The 20,749-nt window shown below is 41.1% G+C and overlaps 1 protein-coding gene across 2 annotated transcripts in view; it reads left to right on the top strand.

Moving 5' to 3' along the window:
* The window catches only part of Astn1 (astrotactin 1), a 304,509-nt gene that overhangs the window by 210,558 nt on the left and 73,202 nt on the right, over positions 1 to 20,749 (top strand). For both annotated transcript variants that reach the window (XM_051186059.1, XM_051186060.1), the window contains exons 9-12: positions 2,281 to 2,355; positions 9,354 to 9,491; positions 9,949 to 10,099; positions 18,284 to 18,450. In XM_051186059.1, coding sequence (XP_051042016.1) covers positions 2,281 to 2,355; positions 9,354 to 9,491; positions 9,949 to 10,099; positions 18,284 to 18,450 — 531 coding nt within the window. The remainder of the gene's footprint in view (positions 1 to 2,280; positions 2,356 to 9,353; positions 9,492 to 9,948; positions 10,100 to 18,283; positions 18,451 to 20,749) is intronic.

Raw genomic sequence — 20,749 nt, forward strand, 5'->3', positions numbered from 1 at the left:
TTGAATTGGTTCATGTTTTGGAGTGCTCAGGAGACGTCACTTACTGTTCAGCCAAACAGGAGCAAATTCAAATGCTACTCTGCATCCGTATATGATGAAAGGAACATGGACAACATCTAGTGGAGGGAGCTGTTGCTTTGATGTGGGGGCTACTTATTTTGCAGTGTTTGGATACTTTTGAAGCCTTGGATATTTCTAAATTGAATCCTAGGAAGAGTGCATTTATAAATAGCATGGAAATGAACACATTTGTACTGCCTCATCCCTTATATAGTCCTAATAGCCCATACTTCCTCTTGCCACAAAGCATGAGCTCTCCTGAAGATTTAGTGGCTTAACTGGTTAGGGTTAGTTAGTGGTTCTCAATTTAATTTAGCCCAACACCCCATCTGGTAAAAACTATTTTAAAATCTCTTGTATTGTTAATAAATAATACAAGTGGTGCATACAAAATTTCCACAAGTAAATAGAATGCTTTATGCTTTAATAGTAATTAAGCGAGAAACAGCAAATAATTTATAGTGGAATAATAACTGTTCTAACATGTAAATATTGTATTACAGCACAAAAAAGTGCCACTACAGACATTTATACATAATGTAATTTACTTAATGTATTGCATAATGGATATGTGATGTATAATGAGAGAAATGGAGACTGGTGAATATATGCTGTATTACATTTGGTGTAATGGTATACTACAGTGTTCCTAACAATTCAAAGGCAGAGGCAGGAGGATCAAGATGTTGAAACTATCCTCAGCTATGAAGTGAGCTTGAGACTAGTCTGGGCTATGTTAGACCTTACCTCAAAAAATAGCAAAACAAAATAAACCCAAACCAGTATAAGTTGTGTTGATGAATCAATGATTATACAATGTATAATTTCCCCTCAATCTGCATAATAGCTACACACCTGAGATGGATCTTCTATTAAAACTGTACAAGCTACTTTGTATTTATACGTAAATGGAGTTAGCATTTGGGTTCAGATTTATAAACACTTTTTAAACACTTAAGCTAATGGCCATATGACATTCAAAAGCTTGCAAAATGTGGGGGACATTTTGTGTTGTGAAGAGCAATCTTCGGCACAGCAATATTCCAACCATCCTATCCCTACCTTTTAAATGCCAGTGTTGTTCAACTACCGATGTGTCATTCAAGAACAATCCTTTACATTTCTCTCAATTCTGTCTCCTGAATGATAAGCCTTGCATTGGCAGCCATAGAGTTAATGATTAATATTAGATTTAGCCCCACATAATTATAATATATTTTCTGACTTTTGAGCCCCCAGGAAACAAAAGAATAGCCAAAATAAATGTTCAGTAATTGGATTAATTATGAGACTATTCCACAATTATGCTCCATAATTGAAAGACAAAGCCCACTCAGTGCACAATATCTCAGTACTTAACTCAAGTTCTAGGCTTTAGTAAGACTTGTTGGAATGAATAGCTCATTTGGGATTTCCATGGCTGAGATAGTAAAAAGATACACACCCTTTAAAAAAGATCTTTAATACTTTCTAGAATGCTTGCCAGTATCCAGATGTTTGCTAGCAGGGTGGAGTTGATAATGTCTTGAAAAGAACTAATTGCTTCTGTTTGTATGAGTAGCATTAAAAGTGTTTGGCTAAATCTGGAATATCTGAAACACTAAGGGCCCTCATGTCATTTTAAGTAGGGAGAGAAAACTGTGAAGACTGTGACCTGAGACCTAAAATTTTGCTTAATGTTCAGGAGAGTCTGTAGAGGTGCTATTTTAACCCATAATTGCATTTATTTATTTAGCAAATGAGGAGAATGAGGAGGTAGAGTCAGCAAAGCAAACTATCCGCCTTACTCAAACAACTGGCTCAGTAGCAGAATGGACTTGGAACACAGAAATGCCTAGTTCAAAGAACTTGGCTTTTTTTAAGATATCATGTCTCCCCTCATCTCCATCTTTCTTAAACAAGGTAAACAAAGGTTTCTGTGAATATACAACAGAAAGATTGTAAATTATGGCTGAGTCCCATCTTATTCTGTATAGCAGCAATGTCATGTCTTATATATTTCTGCTTTCTTGGTAATTCAGGCTTTTTTTTTTTTAATACTAACTTTGTTCTTGGTCCCTTTCCTGGGTTTGAGGTTGTACATGAGCTCACATTTATGAGCTCCTTGAGGGCAGGGAATATGTGCTCTGCACCTCTGGGTCTTTAGAGCCTAGCACAGTGCCTGATATGAAGAGAGTGTTTGTTGAATGGACTTTAATTGAATGATATTTCTCCTTTTAGGCCTTGGCCTTACACAATATTTCAACGAGGCTTTGACCTGGTTTTGGGAGAGCAGCCCTCTGATAAAATATTCAGGTAAGTTCATATCCAGAGACCTTCTTGTGTCTATCAGCCCAGTGTTCCACCTCCCATTGAACATTTCCAGTGTTAAACACAAGGCACACTTGGACTTGTACTGTCTACTTACAACAAAAGTACTTGACCCAAATCATGCCCAGTAGCAGCACAGAGGGCTGTGAAGTCAGATTGATTTCTGTCTGGGTCCGATTTCCTTCCTTGCCAGCTCAGTGAGCTTCAGTAATGTGCTTAACCTCTCAGAGCCTCCAGTTTCCCCATTTGTTAAATGGGGCTATATTACATGCCTGGCTGGATTATTGTGAGGGATATATGAGATAATACAGGGAAAGTCCCCAGCACAAAATCTGGCACACAACAGGCAATTAATGTCAGTTTCTGCCTCTCCACTTTACATCTAATTTGCACCTTCCTCATAGTCTTGAGTTGTTCAAAATTAATCTCACCCGCCCCTGCCTCCCTCTATTCTAAATCCTACCTTATTATTATTTTCTTTTATCTATTACCCTTCTGATCAAATTTGATGATTCTAGTCCCTCCCAATTTCTACCTGCATATCTGGTAATAGCACATATTGCAAAGACTCATAAGCAAAGGGAAAATTTGGGTGCCAGCCATGAACTATTGAATTTTCATAAAATTTAATTCACACCAGGCCTTTTCTGGAACAAAAGCTTATTTCCAATCCAAGATCTTATTGTTCATTCTTGTAGTCAGTTTGTCCTTCACTTAACATACATTTACCATGTACCTACTTAGAGCCAGACACTGTGTCTGGCCTGGCAGGATGGACTTTGTTTTCCTCCATGACCAAGCCCACTTTTGGAGGAAGTGAACAGACCTTCACAGGTGGATATTGTCAAAGAATGCGCTCAATTACTGCATGCCATTGCTGGAAAGATGGTGAGCGGTGGAGGATGGGTGGAAAGCTTGCTTCCTTGTTACTGTAGTCATGAAGTTGGCTGAGCTTCCTTTCTTTGTGCTTCCTCTAAATCCTTCTCTATCTCACACTTAGCTTTGGTATTGAATTTTGCCCCTGTATTCACCATCTTGAGCCCACTACCACATGCAACTTGTGCCATTCCTCCTCATGACTTAGGATGAACACAGTTGCAGTTCATATTTATATGGCCACTTCCTCAAATGGCCTCTACTTGTCCTTCAGTCTCCCGAGTGTCTCTCCCAGGGCAAGTTGGGTCAAGGTAATGATGCTGGCTGCATTTGAATACTACTTGAGCTCTAGGAGAAATCAGCAATAATTAAATTTTCTAGCAATGACTTTTTTTTTTTTTTCATTTGGATGACTTTCCCCATTTTCTCACTGTTCAAATGTCAGGACCATTGAAAGTAAAATTCAAGATGATAGGGAATCACAAAAAGCTTTGTTGATTAACATAAATAACCTCTCTGTTTCCTGCAAATTGTAAATAATTAATAGTAAAAACCAAAGGTTTTGGTCAATTCTCTATAAGAGCAGAGCTTGCTTATGAAAATATGTTCCATCTCTGCAAGCATTTTTTTCTAACCTATTGGCTGCCAAGTGGATGTGACAAGCACACACTACCACAGAGGGGAGCAGGTGTGTGGTTTAATCCATGACTTCACTACCTCAGGAGCCAGTGGGGTGATCAATATGCTATTAAAAATTTTGGTCACTCTCACGACAATAACTCCTTTCTCAAATGAATACAATGGCTTGTGCTTCACTTATTTTGAGAATTTTTAGATTAAAACCATCCTAGCATCTAAGTCAACCATTTACCAATGGAAATTCTGAGAATAATTTGATCTGGTCAGTGATGAAAATTGGTTATTTATTTGCTGGTGTACTGATTCATGATTTTGTTATGACCATTTCCAAGCCACTGCATATTTCTCTAATCTGTGAAATATAGTTTAAATTTTGGCATTCAAATCTTTCCACAACTGAATGTTAACATTCAGCTATTAAGTAAGTTGTTCCTCTCCTATGGAATTTCCTATTGGACAAATCCATCTTCTACTGTATCCAATTCATTGTATCCAGTATTTTTTCATACTCTATCAATTCAGCAGGATTGCATATTTTTCTCCTAATATAAACATTGAACATTTCCGTGGTCCAGACAAGGTCTCCAGATTGGTTATTTCCTGAGTATCCATCACCCAAAGCCCTATTTCAGATGCTATAGATATGACCTTGATAGACTTGTAAAGAAAATACCTGTCTTTAAGTTCTCAGACTCGCCCAAGAGGTGGTCTTTTATCCCTAGGCATTATAAGGACAAATGCACCCAGCACAAACAAACTTATTCAAAAATACTGTGAGTTGTGCCCAGGAAATGAATACTTTCTAATGACATCATGGTAAATTTCATCTACAACTTTGATTGATAAACACTGCTATAAAGCTCCTGTACTGTTTAATAATGAATGACTATAGTAGTTAATTGTCAATTAATTTATCTCAATCAACTTGGCTGTTACTTCTGAATGAGATGGTTACCTTCTTGAAGAAAGGAGTGGCTGTACAGAGAGCTTTGCAGATTTAATATAGTTTTGAACATGTAGGTCTTTGGCTGGTGTATGTAGAAGGTCATTTTCAGTATCTCCCAAGCTTTTGAAATCAGAGAAGAAAAGGCTATGGATGGTGAACCCAACTTTGGAAACCAGATATCCCAAGCTAAATGCAAGAGGGCACTGTGCTCTTGCCCAGCTGTGCTTTTACAGCAAAGACTCTCTCATGATGCCTCATTGTGAAGATCCATTCATTCCACTGAAATCTCTGATGCCAAGGACTAGTGCAGGCAACTTTTTTTTTGTCTGTATGACCTTCCCTCCAAGTGTGTAGCTTCATTTCTGAAAATAATATCTTGTTCTAGAAAAATCTGGCCTGGGGAATGGTGAAGACACCAGGTCAGGAGCTATAATTTTTCCCACACTCTATTTTTCACGAAGCTAGAGAGACCACAGGCCTATTCTGTCCAACACTAGCTAATGAGTATTTGCCTCTGAACAAAAAATTCTGTCTGGGTTTCATTGGGACTGTATAGCATAAAGCTGAGTCCTCAAAGCAGTGGTCACCACCAGCTGTCTCTAGAGAAGGCCCAATGTGGGCGAACATTCCAGATGCTCACTCAGTTACCCTTGGGTAGTGTTTTTTAAAGTCATCTCTGCCAAATGTGCATGAATGAGGGACAGATGAGATTTCAGGACATAGTTTTTTTTTTCTAACAGCTTAGACTATATTTGGATTTTGGAGTTGTTCAGTAGAAAGTTTTAGAATTTCATAGGCACAAGCCAGAACAGACTATCAAGATGCTAGAATCCATATCTAACCAACTCCATCTTTCTTTTCTAGAAAGGGTTGACCTTTGGGAGAGGGGTCACTGACCTCCTTATGGTATTAAATGGTGGATTTGTAAAATGAGGCCAAAGAACTCGCTTTCGGAGAAGGTCATCATGAAAATAAATGAGCAGTTCTATCCAGTGCCTGCCTTTTTGAGAGTTCTCAGTAAATGTTAATTTCATTCCATACCTAATTTGGCTTTCCCTTTTGAGTTCCACCTTGACTCTTCCACAGACTGGAGGAGACTACATTGCTTTGCTTGTTAACTAATAGAGCAGTTCATCTTCTGCTTCTCATGGAAACTATGTCTTGGTTATTAGATCCATCCAAACCCAAAAGTTAGCTCACATCCTATTTACCACAAAGGATTAGCTTCAACAATGTATTCCCTAAATGTTTACCTTTCAGGTATGTCATCTACATGCCATTGAAAATGAATGAAATAAAATATTTTATTGATTGGTTTATTGTGTGACATTCTTAGTCTAGGCATTGTGTTAAATGCCCACTGCTACCTAAGAATGCATATCTCCTTAATGATGATGAACCCAGAAAAAAGACAGGTGCAATTCAATGCATGAACTGCAGCAGAAATTGTGTAATGTGGAAAGCAGAGAGTCACTTGCTTAGCCTGAGTGTTGAAGACCAAGCTTCTGGGAGGACTTTCTGGAAGGATTTGTGACTATAAATGGATGTTTAAGTGAGTCAGTTGAGATGAAGAAAGGAAGAAATCCAGAAAGAAATAATAATAGAAGCAATAGTAATGTAATTAAAAGTGTAAAATGATGATGTTAGGAGCTACAGTCATAGGGTATGGAGGGAATGAAAGTATGAAGCAGGGTTGAGGCCAGAAGTAGCTAAAGATGTGATTGAACTGACACCTTCAGAACTTTGAATGTTGCATCCACAAGACTGTCAAATGGTTTCAGTTATAGATGGCTTTTTCTTAGGAATATTGTGAGATGGTTGGGTAGGAACCCCACTTTTCCATAAGAATAATTAACCATTGCAGATGTACTAGAGCCTAATGTAATGTAACCAAAATAGGAATAAAAAGTCAATGTCCAATGAACAAAAGAATCCTGGTGCCATTCAAATTCGTGGTTGGTCCTCTGAAATGGTACATGCTGATGTTGCCCTTGTTCAAGATGACTACTGTAAGTGCCCACCTCAAGAGTGTCCTATATGGAGTCATACAAATGCCTGAAGGTTATTGCTGTGGTTATTGTTGTGGTATATTTGTATACTGTGTGACAATACACTGTTGTGATTAGTTTAATAAAGAGCTGATTGATCAATAGCTAGGCAGAAAGAAGTTAGGTGGAATTTCCAGATGCAGGGTTATCCAGATACTGGGAGAAGAGAGGCAGAGAGACAACAGGAGATGCAGAGCAAGCAGGTCGTGCAGGAGGCGAGGTAATAGCCATGAGCCATGTGGCAGAATGTAGATTAATATAAATGAGTTAATTTAAGTTGTAAGAGATAATTAGAAACAAGCCTAAGCTAAGCCCATGCTTTCATAATTAATAAAAAGTCTTCATGTCATTATTTGGGAACTGGTAGAAGAGAGAAAGACTAGTTACATACTTTTCTTGTACCCAGTGCCAGCTTCTCAAATTCTTGTCTGTATAGCAAGGCCTCTTAAAAAAAGCTGTGTCTCTGCAAACTGAGTCTACCTGAGAGACTGCTTTCTCAGGCCTTGTGTGGATGTTTGAGCCCCGTATTAGTCATCATATGTGATGAGTCTATGTTTCAATACACATTTAAAGTCCCAGACTCAAGTCACCTTGGAAATAACTCATCATTCCTGAATTAGTCTGTTATTGCCATATTATCAGATGAATTTGTGTGTGTGTGTGTGTGTGTGTGTGTGTGTGTGTGTGTGTGTGTGTGTGTGTGGTATGTAAAGGTGCTGCTGTGCCTTCAAAAAATATTTCTGTTTGATTTCTTAATGAATGAAGCAATAGCCCTTTGCAGCCCCACCCCACTCTCACACCAAGTCATAGGCTTGCCTCCTTCCTAGATGTAGGAAGATCTGAGAACCTCCTACAGAGTGAGAAACATCCCAGAGCATCACCAGAAGTTCAAAAGATCCAGAAGAGCAGAGAACTAAGAAACAGAGCAGAAATGGGAGAAATATCTACCAAATCAGGCCACATCCTACTTACACAGAGATGTACCCCTCTCCCAGAATCCCTCGTGGTATTGCTGAAACCCATCTGCAATTCTGACGGCAAGGACTATCATTCAGGTCATAGGAAGAAATTACTCAGCTGGGCATCCTCAGTCTGTAGATCAGTTCTGTGGCCAGCATTCTGGGGCTAGCTACACACACACAACACACACACACACACACACACACACACACACACACACACACACACACACACCACACACACACACACACACACACACACGCACAGGCACACACACGTGCACGCGTGTGCGTATGCCTGTGTGTGTGTGTGTGTGTGTGTGTGTGTGTGCGCGCGCGCGCACACACATTCAGTTTGATTTCCTCACATCTCAGGCAACCCAGAGAGGAGAAAAGACTGTGTGGGCTGGAGGAGAGAGCAGCAAGGCTCGGAAATGTGGCTGTGACCAGCATGCTGATGGCGCCAGTGCAGCGTTCTGCTTAATTGCACATATCCTTCCATTGTTCCTCCCTCCACATCTAGTTGGGAGGAGACACTAGGCTGCTGCCGCCTTGTAATATTCCACCCACATTAGCTTTTATCCCTTAGACTATGTTTTTTTACTGTGAATACAGAACATTTTAATGTCTTTGAGATGAAATGAGTGAATAAATAAACAAATAATCTCTCCTGGTTTCCTTAAGCTCTCCCTTGAAATGCTGATTGATTCTTTTTTCCTTTTAGCTCTTGTTGTAAGAATAAAAAAAAAAGTCTTCCCTGCATCCCATGGGTTATCATTGTTAGCTCGGGGTGTGGGTTGGAGTTCAGAAAATAAATCTGGGCCTGTTTTGTTCATTTGTTCTCATTTGTTCATTTCTCTCTTCTCGCCCCTAAGGGCCCCTAACTTCAGTCACTTCTCTTCCCATTATACAGAAGCCAGAATAAGGAAACTTTCTTCCTGTCTTTTCCTCTTTAGGTCTCCCCCAGGCAGGGAGAAACCCTGGCTGCAACTAAAGATATACAGTCACAGGATGAGGATGGGGGTGGCTGGTATCCCTTCTCAATTAAACTGCTTCCAATTTTCATATGACTTAACACAAAGGAGGCCCAGCTTCAAACCTGAAATATCTGAAATCCACTGTTTATGACTTGATAGAAAAGCCACTTCTGATATCTGGTGAATGGGCACCCTAATCAGATCTTCTGCTCTTTGGCCCTGTGAGTGGGATGAGGCCTGTCTTCCTCTGATTCAGTCATGCTGTCCATGCCAGACAATTCCAACTGTTTCACCTGTCTGAAAAGCACTGCACGGGATGGGGAGGATGAGAAAGGAGCAAGCAATGATAGAATTCCAGGTCCTCTGGTGTAGTTCCTATGCTACATCGTAACTAGTCTGTGAGTGGGCCCCTGCAGGCACCTGGTGTGTAGGTCCCTGCAGAGTCCTCAGGAAGGCTAAAGAGGAGGTAGCTAGTGAGAGAATGCTAATGAACAGTCATGCTCAGCTGTAACCATCCTATATGTGTGTGTCCCTACAGATTTACCTACACCCTTGGAGAAGGCATGTGGTTGCCCCTCAGTAAGAGCTTTGTGATTCCACCAGCTGAACTGGCCATCAATCCATCAGCAAAGTGTAAGACTGACATGACTGTGATGGAAGATGCTGTGGAGGTCAGGTGAGTCTGGCTCAGGGGGTAGAGTAACAAACTACCTGAAGGTACCAAAACTGGGGGTGTGGGGCATATAACAAGCTGAAGTTGGCAAGCTGCCTTCAAGTTCACCGTATACTCAGCCAGGATCTGCTATTTGTCTGGGTCAATACTATATAACCCAAGGCTTATTCACTGGAAGAGGACATAAAATTAGAGTTTGTAAGCACTTCCCACAAACCTCAAGGACTGACGGGCAATAAAATGTTAATATCCTTGCTTACATTCAGATCTCCTTCTTTGACCAGGCATTATAACATTGGCTCATTTCCCAGATATGGTAAATGCCCATGATTTGTTAGCTCAAGGCTAATCTTCAACTTTTATTAAAGAGTGAGAGAAAGCAAACCAGATTGGAACATGGAATGTAAGAACACTTGTTGCTTTTGGAATTCCTTGATTCCTCCATTGCTTCTTCATACAGAGAGGAGCTGATGACATCATCATCCTTTGACAGCCTAGAAGTCCTCTTAGACTCCTTTGGGCCAGTGCGTGATTGCAGCAAAGATAATGGAGGCTGCAGTAAGAATTTTCGCTGCATTTCAGATCGCAAGTTGGACTCTACTGGTTGTGTGGTATGTGGATTCTTCCATCCTATGGGTTCCTGTATAGGGTAGTGTGTGGGGGGGGCGGGTGACACATGATATTATCAGACAGAAGAAATTATGGGTGATAGCCAACTGTAATTACCATCTAATCTCAGATAAGAACTTTTCTCTTGATAGGAATAAGGAGTTAACCAGGCCATCAAGAAGTACCTACAGGGCATTACTAGGTTTTCTAGACCTTTTCAGAGGAGATTCCATAGATTCAGTAGTAGTGGTCCAGCCTTACAAGACAGTTGGTAGGAGTTATTTTAAAGTTAATCAATTGCTTCAAAAAATGGCATTGGCTCCTAGCCTAAAAGGAAATTTTAGGGGAAATCCACCACAGCTAGGGAAATGAAAAGAGTAAGTTATGCTAGAAATGGAGAGAGAAAAAAAAAAACATAAACAAAAATGGCATCAGGAGTGAGAGAGATGGGTCAGCTGTCAAAGGCTAAAGCTGACAAAAACAAACAAACAAGCAAACAAAACAAGAGTTTATTTCTCAGCACCCACACTTAGCTCTTCAGTGTCCTCTCTGGGGGCAGGCATCTCTGAGAGTTAGAGGTAGAGCTTGTCTACATAATGAGTTCTAGGCCAGCCAGGGCTACAGAGATTCTATATATTGTGATCAGTTGGAGCATACATCAAGGAAATCTTGCTTATCTAAACAAGTGGGTTTCTGTTTTATTTTGCTTTTGTTTTCAGATCTATATATTTAGCCAGTTTAAAAACAGGTGGTATTGTTAACCAGTAAGGCTTCTGGGGCTAGGATGCACTATGGTATCTCCCAGGTTATAGAAATGAAGTTGGTTCTGAACCAGAAAGGTAAATGGAAGCATGAGCTGATAGAGACATCAGAGCTGGTTGTTGTATATTGGCCATTATTGTTTTCACTAGCATAATCATCTGTTTTTAGTCCTAACTTCTTTAGAGGTTCAGAGGGAGAATCATGAACTATTTATGTAGGTAGAGGGGCCAGGTCAAGGAAAGATGGCAGGGATGTGTTCGAAGAACAGAGGAGGTAGGGAGCATTCATCGAGTCATTGGCTTGGGAGAAAGGACTGGGAACTTTCAGCCCTGGGGGTGAGGTGGGTATGGTGCCCCATTTAACTTCCCTTTCTAGCAGCTGTGATGTGGGAGGGGACCCAGAGCATGGAGAAGCTGTGAGGATGCTGAGCCAACACCATCTTTCTTTCACCCTCCTTCTTGCCCAATTCTGAGCATCTGTTCTACCCAGGGATCTGTTAGGTGTCAATGATGAATGTCTTTCTGGTGTCCAGTGTAGAGTCTCCAAGCTGGTATCAACTAAGCTGCAGCTGGGAGGAGGCTGGCTTGCATCAGAAAGAAGTAGACATGAAGAAAAGCAAAGGAAAGATAAAGCTGCATGATAGATAGGAGGATCTGGCAGATACTCAAAGAGGATAAGAAGAGCAGGGGGACTCGGGGAAATACAAAGGAAAGCACTTGTTAGTTCATGACACCCACAAGAAGCCAGGGGGAGAGCTGAAACCTATCAGTTCTCTCCTCCTTTGGTAGTTCCACATACCTGAGTCCCTCAGGAGACAATTTCATCTTTCAAATGAGCTCCAAGATGAGGTGTTTTTGTTTTTCTCTTTACCCCAATTTCAACTTTCATTCCTTATCTTCTGGGGTCATTTTAAGTACTGAAGCATCAGCATGTACCTAGATGATCCTCCCTTGCCCACCCTCGTTAGCCATCCACATATGGTTTGAAGATTCATGTGCAAGAATTGACTTCCCATCCGTGCCTCTTTTTTCTATCAGGACCCTTCCTCCAGGGTGGGAGTTTCCTGCCAGGTGCCTTCCGTTGGCCATTCTTGGCCTTTCACTTGGCATGTAGCTGTGCTGATGGAGCCCTACAGTTTCCACATTGTAATCTGCGAGACAGAGCTAGCAGGAATAGTTCTGATGAATATGCATTTGCAGAATTGGAGCCACTGCAGAAAGTCACCCAATTATACTAGTACTGTATTAGCATAATTCTTTGAAGTCACTTCTCCACGTGGCTTCCAGAGGGAAAGGGGCCAGGCTGACTGGCAGACACATCCCATTCACTGTTTCTCATTGGCTATGAAGCATATGATCTCTAAACAGAGTATGTGAGAGGTAGAGTGTGTGAGAGGTCACGAGGCTTGTGACCCTGCTGAAAAGATGTCTAGGGAATCTGACTTTGAGCATGACCTAACTCTATAACTGTATTGTCTCAAAATCCTGTTGTGTTAGCAGAGTGGTCCTTCATCTGGAGGTGGGCCAAAGGCAAAGATAATCTGTACCCACTGCAGTTTGAGAATTGACTCACCTCTGCATATATACCCTTATTTTCAGTCTTTTGTGTTTGAATGTCCCAAGAAAATCATATTTTTATGAAAAGAGAAAAGCATGAGAAACAAGAGCATATTGGATCTTCAGGAATGTAGGAAGGAGTCAGTGATATGAACTCTGAAGAAGATGAAGCTACATATTTCCTAATTTAACACAAGCCAGACAGGTAGGATTCATGTTATGTCCATACCACCTGCTCAATGAATTCTAGAATGAATTCTTTCTAGGAAGGCTCTTTCAGTTATGTACCAACTCCCAGGGGTTAATTGCCCTGTTGTTTGTATAGTCTCCAAGGACAGGAAGCAAATACCTGTGAAAAGCAGAAACTTGTGCAAACCTTAACATATTATTACAAAAATGCAACCACTCTCTCTCCAACAATTGGGGACTGTGAATGTTTCCAGAAGATTCCCAGAGCATAAGGCTATCCCACCTGCTACTGATGGCCAAACCTTATAATCATTGTCTTCAAAGTCTCCTCCATCAGACACCTTAATATTGTTGCTGGAACAAATTACAATGATTTTAGTGGCTTAAAGCTATACAAATGCAAAGATTCTCATTGGGCTGAAATTAAGGCATAGTCAGGGTTTTATTTCTTTCTGGAGGTCCTAAAGAGAACCAATTCCTTTACTGTTTTCAGTGTCTAGAGTCCATACACTTTTCTCAATTCAGGGCTCTAAGGATACACCTCTAAATCTAGAGATACTGTAATTTTCTAACCATTATTCTGTAACATATTTCTCTTCTATTCTGTGTCCCTCTTCCACTTTTAACAATGCCTGTGATTACACAAATCAAGTGAATCTACATAATCCAAGATAATCCTTTCATCTAAAGATCCTTGATTTAATCCTATCTGTAAAGTCTTTTTGGCCATGTAAGGTTAGCTATGCTTTTACATTTTTATGATTATATTACACAGACAAGTTTGGATGAACCATCAATGAGTAGTGGCAGTGGGAATAGAGTAGACTTAGCAGATAGAACTCCAGCCTCCCCAATCCAGCTCCAGTTTTCATGAGGATTTCCTTATCAACTATTATAGTGTGCGTGTGTGTGTATATGTGTGTGTGGGTGGGTGCATTCATGCCTTCATGTGGAAGCAAGAGGGCAGTACCAATCACTTCCTACCTTACTCTTTAAGATGAGATCCCTCACTAAACCTAGATCTTGAGAATTCAAAAAGACAACCTCTCTGAAAGTCACAAATCCCCAGAGATCCTTATGTGTATATCTCCCCAGTGCTGGGATTAGAGATCCATGCATATCACGTTTGTATTTCTATGGATGTTGGGAATGTGAACTCACATCCTCATGCTTGGGCAGCAACCACTTTACTGACTGATCCATCTTGCCAACCCCCTTTATTCTTATCAAGCCTACCTACTGAGTTTCAACACAAAACGTGTCTTGAAAGTTAAAAAATTACTACCACTGCTATTCCAGAAATATAGGAAATCCCATTTTTACTTCCTCATCTGTACACTCACACTCATGCTGAAAATGCTCAGCAAATGCTTTTGTTTTGTAGGACATTGAAATACACTAGACATGTAGTAGACCATGGCCATGCATGGAGTGGTGTCAACTGCCCTGCATTCTTGTGTGAGGAACACATGACCTTCCCTGCCTGATCATTATGTTCTAATGATCGCTGAATTGCTCAGTGACTCTGACACCCTTCCTCCACATGCTATCCACTATGGTTTCCCATAACATGTGTCATTTTACCTTTGCTAGAGCACAGATGTGCAGGGACCATTAGAGTCGAGCATCTCTCCTTCTCTCTGGAGGACAATAAGTAAATTAATACACTTCAGAGATTTCTAGAGAAATTAGGGCAGGAAACCACAGCAGCTGAAATATAAATTTAACTACATCACACTTTTCCCCTTGGGAGAAGTCCTGCATATCTTGGACCAGCATGTCAAAGCCCATCAAGAAATTGTGGAAATCATCACTGGCAAAATGAATGAGATTGCCACACAGTAAAAAAGAACCTATTTCCAGTAGAAAATGTGGTCATATGCCTTATGAATCATCTAAGTAAGGTGAGGCAAGCTCAGCTGCTGATAGCTGTTCCTCTTCTCCCAAGGGAAACAAATAAGATCATGCATCCATCACTCATATCCATCTGCCAACAGAGTATCTACTTTGTAATCTGGAACTGAGATGTCTGTGGTCTCCAATTTAGTCTCCTAAGTGATTAATCAACCAAAACTCATTGGAAGAGAAAGAGGGGGAATGAAGGCAAAGAGAAGGATTTGAATGGGGAAAACCATTTTAATCTCATTAGCAAATTGTGCCTTAGACTAGTAATGAGTCAAGAAGCCATGAACATCTCTTGAAAGATGATTAACCTTGTGTGTTTTAGGGGTCACTGAAACATGAGCTCATTTATTAGACCTTCCTGGTGGGGGAGGGCTATGGCTATAATAAATGGAGTTTTCTTTTTCAGTCTGAAGTTCAAAATCCCTGGGACTGCTAAATATAACCTATGTAAAGTAGGGTTGACATATGACTTTGGGGCTATCTCCAGGGCAAATGGTTCTCATTCAAGGACCAAATGGAAGAATTATCCAGCCAGGAGCAGAGACCACCCAAGTCTTGCCAACAGAAAATGCAACTTCTATAGACAAGAGCTACACCTATGTCCAGAAGCAAGACTGCAATTGGCTGTAGCCTCTCTTTATATTCAGATCAAAAATTTGAGGAAACCTGAAATTTGAATGTATTGACAGAAGGAAGACACATGAGAAACCAAATTTATTCCATGGATGCTTGAATGATTAGCTCCCTAGGGGATGGGTGCTCTGGGTACCAAGAGCTATGAAGAAATCTCAGTCTTTCATTTCAACATTGTTTTCCTGGAAATATTTCTAAAATGTAAAATGCTCTGAACTGCTGCCCAAGTTAGTTACAGTACAATAAAGATAATTGCATCTTTCTCGGTGACTGAGGATCTTGTTTTGCCTTCAAGGTCATCATCCTAGACAGCTTGCAGTGTTTTCTCCTAAAATAGTGCCACTAATAACATGGTGTGTGTGTGTGTGTGTGTGTGTGTGTGTGTGTGTATAAAGAGGAACACAGGAAAACTAGTAGGCCAAATCTGTAAGTCCATAATTGATCCAAGAATATACTACAAAAATGGCTTAAAATAATCAAATAGCAGATCTACAGGCTTGTTTTTACATTGTTTATGCAGTGCCTTTACTTCTTCCAAGGAATCCAGATTTTATCATGGTACACAGCAAAATGTCAGAAACATATACAAGCTTTGGAGTCAGACATATCTAGGCCCAAAGTTTGTTTCTGCTATTTCCTACCATGGTAGCCTTGAACAAGTGCAGTATATTGTTGGAACTGCAGAAAATATACATAGATTAAAAATGGACTACAGAAAAAAAATCACCTAATTCTTTATAACTATGGTTAGTAACTTAGTTTTTACTTGTAAGAAAAACATTCAATGTGGGAAAATTATCAAATGTTGTCTTTTCTCCAAATCTTTTAAGAGTGTGTGAACATCTGGTGGTCCAGTTAGGAATAACCATGGTCATCTAGGCATTAGGGCCAGGCAAGATGTGAATATGCCAGGATGTGGAATTCTGAAACAAAGCCTGTTCATGTTTCATTCAGTGATGTCTTTGTCAAAAGTTGTGCATGATGGAACACTCTGAAAAAAAAAAAAAAAAGCAGGTGGTTGAGAAGCTGGGGAGTCCTGGCTGGGGACTGTTAGAGCTATCTGGAGTGAGGGTTGAAATTATGTTAAGCAGTATTGGCAGGACAACTGGCTTTATCTCTGCTTGATGGCTTCTAACAAGCTTTATAAAAGGGGATGGGGCGAGAGCAACTCCTGGCCACCAGTACAAGACATTTCATTCCAATAACACTTCGTGTTTCCATACCCAAATCATGCCTGTGCAGCCACATGGTGCCTAAGCCAGACCCCTCTGGTAACACATCTGGCCTAACAGCTGGGTGGCCAAGGAGCTTGATGGGGGGCTAAGTAATCATGGGGTGCAAACCTCAGCTTCTTCATTTACTTGTTTGCCATCATAAAACCATTATGGGGAACATCTGGGTGTACACAGCATGAGCTAGGCCTTGGAATTGGCTTTAAATGCTGCCACCTTCCAGCTTTCCATCTGCCTTCTTGGGAAGAGGGGATGGACCAAACTGGGGGCCTGGCAGGTCCTGGGGGGGCATTGGTTTATGAAATTGTAGAATTGGTGTCAGTAAACAGTGGATGTCCTGCTGTGATCATTGACTGGGGAAGGAGGAGGGAGGAGATGTGGCTTTTCAGAGACACATCTGCTGAAGCACTAAGCTCTGTGCAAAGCCAAGGTGCCTGGCAGAGAGAAAGAGAGAGAGAGAGAGAGAGAGAGAGAGAGAGAGAGAGAGAGAGAGAGAGAGAGAGAGAGCAAGCCAGGCAGTGGGGAGTGAAGGGAGACTCATCACATACTGTGCCAGGTTTCAGAAGAGACAGACAGACAGACAGACAGACAGACAGGATAAGTTATAATCATTAAAATCCTGAGTTTTGCAATCAAATCTAGACATGCTCTCAGTTCTGTCCCACTCTAGCAGCTTGAGCCTGGCCTTCATGTATACCCTCTGCCCTGCCTGTGCAGATCAGTGTTAATATTCATGCACAGCATCTTCACACAGGCACAAGGACTCAGGTAGCAAAATAGTTAAATAAAAATTTAAAAGTTAAAAGTAGGATTGTAGAGATTCTAGTGTACTCTCAGGGTCCCCTTGTCCTGAATGAGGGTTAACACAGGAAACTGTGAGAGAAAATAGCACAGGCTCCGTTCTCAGACATCACTCCGAGTCTGAGTGTGACATAGAAGATGATAGAGTCACTGAATCAGGATGCCACAGATGATCTGCCAGGAATTCAAGTGTGGACCTTCGTGAAACAGCTGTGATTCCAGGAGTTAAAGACTCCGTGCCTCGGTTTTCTCATATGGGCCATGCTTCTCACCTCATTGGCTGTTCTAACAGTGCCACCCCCTTTGGGGGCCATTTTCTCTCAAACCACCACAGTTGGATTACACAATGAGGTAGGCCACTTGCTGGCATCTGTGAAAGTGTTGTCATCAGGGGTCACCTTGCTCCGTGACCTTTCCCAGGATCTGAGGTTTTTATGATTTCCTCCTTTGCTGTCACCCTTGAGAAGTTGACTGGGGACAATTAAGGCAGGGGAGCAAACGTTTCACATTAACACTAGCTGGCCAAACACAAGCACAGCCTATGGGTGCTTATGTAGCAGTCGCTTTCTGCTGTGTGGCTTCCAAGGGGTGTCTTTGAGAGAGCAAGGTGCAGAGCTCAGGATTCCCCCTGTGAAAGGCTTCCTCTTTAGGCTACAGGAAAAGTCTCTTCCTAAGCTCAGATTGGCAGCCCTGGCTCACTCAATTTCCCCAATGTCGCCAACTGGTACCAACATTGATAAAGTGCCCTTTTAATGTGGAGTTCAAACAGTACCGCTGCTTTCCTTAGTCCCCAGGAATCCTGGCTTAATGCTTTTTAATTCTAGCCATCACTTCCCCTACCCTGCCAGCTCTGTCTTGCCACATAGCTCCATGCCAGCCTGCTTAAAGCCAGAGGCTTAATGCAAATATGTATGAGTTGTGCCCAGAGAGAAGCAGCAAGACAAAAAAAAAAAAAAAAAAGACTCCTTGTTTTTAAAAGGAGGCAAAAAGGCTACAGGAAATCCATGGATTATTTGCCAGGGGTAAGAGTTTCACACGGAGTGTGTCAGTGGCTGCACTTGGGTCTCTTGTTTTACTCACTTGTGTGGATGATTTCTGGTTGTGCCAGTGCCCGGCAGGACTCAGCCCCATGAAGGACAGCTCAGGCTGCTATGACCGCCACATTGGAGTGGACTGCTCAGATGGTTTCAACGGCGGCTGCGAACAACTGTGTCTCCAGCAGATGGCGCCTTTTCCAGATGACCCCACCTTGTACAACATACTCATGTTCTGTGGGTGAGTGAGCAGCCTTGAAGTTGCTGGGCCAGGAGAACTTCTGGTGCTCAAACCCCAGTAGGTCCTTGTGAATGGACTGGCCACTGTCTAGGCTCTAAGGGGATATCCGGTACCATAAAATGAACACTTTGATAGTCTAACTTAGAGGAATTTTACAGCAAGTCTAGTTCGGAGGCTACAGAAGTGCAGCCTCTGACTTACCTGAAAGGAAAAATTAACCATGTGGTTTACATAAATCATTGCCCAATTAAGTCAGGATGTTACAAACTTTGCTTTTGAGGAACTAATGATGTGCCTTGTGACAGAAATTGTTCCCATGGTCTAAAACCCGAGAAAGACTATGTGAAACTCTCAGATTATCAGATAAGGGGAGGAGGAGGAGTGGTTCTAATTCTGCCCCCAAAATCGCGGTATTGCATAGCCCTCCTTCCTACAGCAAAGTCATTAGTTCCTCCTGGTATACAACTCTTTCTGCGATCAGCTCTCTCCCCCCACCCATGTGAGGGAACCGGGGGTGTGATAGCACCCCATTTCACAGGTGAGAAGAGAAAGATCCAGTGAGGCGAAACTATCTCCCCCAAGACTGAAAAGTTAGTATTGTGACAATGAGGAGCAAAAATTCAGGCCCCTTCTGACTTTTTTAAACTCTGCAGTTTTCCCAAAAATGTAAATTTGTATCGCTGAGTGAAATTATATTTAAAGCCACTTCATGCTATATTTATCAAGTAAATAAAGACTTAGCCAATTCTGCTATGCCCATAGATTGCTTGTCCATCTTTTTCTCCCTCCCCACGCTCCCTGCTTCTGCCCCTAACTCTCCCACCCCACCCTGCTGCTGCAAGTGAGCTGGGTGTTCACACATCACACTGACTACTAGGCTGCCGAAGAAAGTAGCATTTAAGTTTGTGTCTTCAAGAATCTCACCATCTAATAAGCTTGCAGTGAAAATCAATGTTTGTAGTCATAAAACTATGTTAGGGGCTTGCTAAAAGCTGGTGCCTGCTGAGTAACCATGAAAAGATTTCCAGTGCACTTGTAATGTTATTTTATTGTATGTTATCTCATTTCTTTGCAATTGAGCAATTTTCATATTTAGTTTCTTGTAAAATCCCATTCCATAAATAGAAGCTTGCTCTAAATTTTAATGTTCTCTATGATGTGACCATTAAGGTTGACCCACTTCAATTAATTGAAGCAGACTCAGCCAATGTTACATCCTTTTTTATTTACTGTATATACATTTCATCACCCACTTGTGCAGAGAACCTAGCTAGATACGAGGGGAACAACAGGATGTCCAGCCTGGTCTTCCCTCTCCAAAAAGTTTGCTGTGCAATACTTGGACAGAAGAATAAGAATTGGGGCCATGTGGAAGAGACAGACAGTTGACAAGGGACTGAAATGGAACCAGCCAGCTTTAAACCACCATCACCCAAATTCTGATTTATTTGTCTAGAGGTCTTGTCCTAGACCTCCCTTGAGTCGTGGAGTTAGTCCTCTGTAGGACTTGAATCATACCCATTCCCTGGACAAAAGCCATGACTTCTCACTGGACTTTCTGGTTTCAGTTGGAAATAGGCACATGTTAATTAGTGTTACCCAAGGCTGGATATATATATATATGTATGTATGTATGTATGTATGTATGTATATGTATATACATACATATATATATATTCTTCCAGATATGCTCTGATTTGAGGTTCTTGTACAGAGAGCAAATTACAGGTACCTACAGCTAAAAAGCTCCATTCACACCTGTTCACACAATGCGGAAAATTAGCAGTTAAGGTTGTTTGCCCACAGTTCTCATTTGCACCTCTGCTAATAATAATAGCATTCAACCAGCACTGGCTGTACCATCAACATGGTATAAGTTCTATTTGTTGAATATATAAATTAATTTCCTCAACACTCTAGTGCAACATACTACTCCCACCCTTCTTGCAATTTTGGAAATGAACTCTCATAAGGGTTTAATCAGCTGTCCCACAGTTACACAGTTAAGGACAGCATTAATGTTGTTACAGTATTATGTCTTGCTTTTTAAAGCTATGATCCTTTGTTCCTCTATAAAGACCAAAGCTTTTAACTTATCACAGTTACTACAGGTAGTGCTAATTGATGTATTCAGTATCATAATCATCTTAAATTTAAAATTTGTTCTATTTCTAAGGATGGAAAGAATCTTTTTAATGATGGCCTTATTAAAGAATTAAGTCTTACTTGAGTTAACAAATGTATCTTACTCACAAAATAACTGCAAATACAGTCAATTAATGACTTATGAGTCACTGAC

The sequence above is a fragment of the Phodopus roborovskii genome, unplaced genomic scaffold, assembly GCF_943737965.1.
Source record: "Phodopus roborovskii unplaced genomic scaffold, PHOROB, whole genome shotgun sequence".
Lineage (NCBI taxonomy): Eukaryota > Metazoa > Chordata > Mammalia > Rodentia > Cricetidae > Phodopus > Phodopus roborovskii.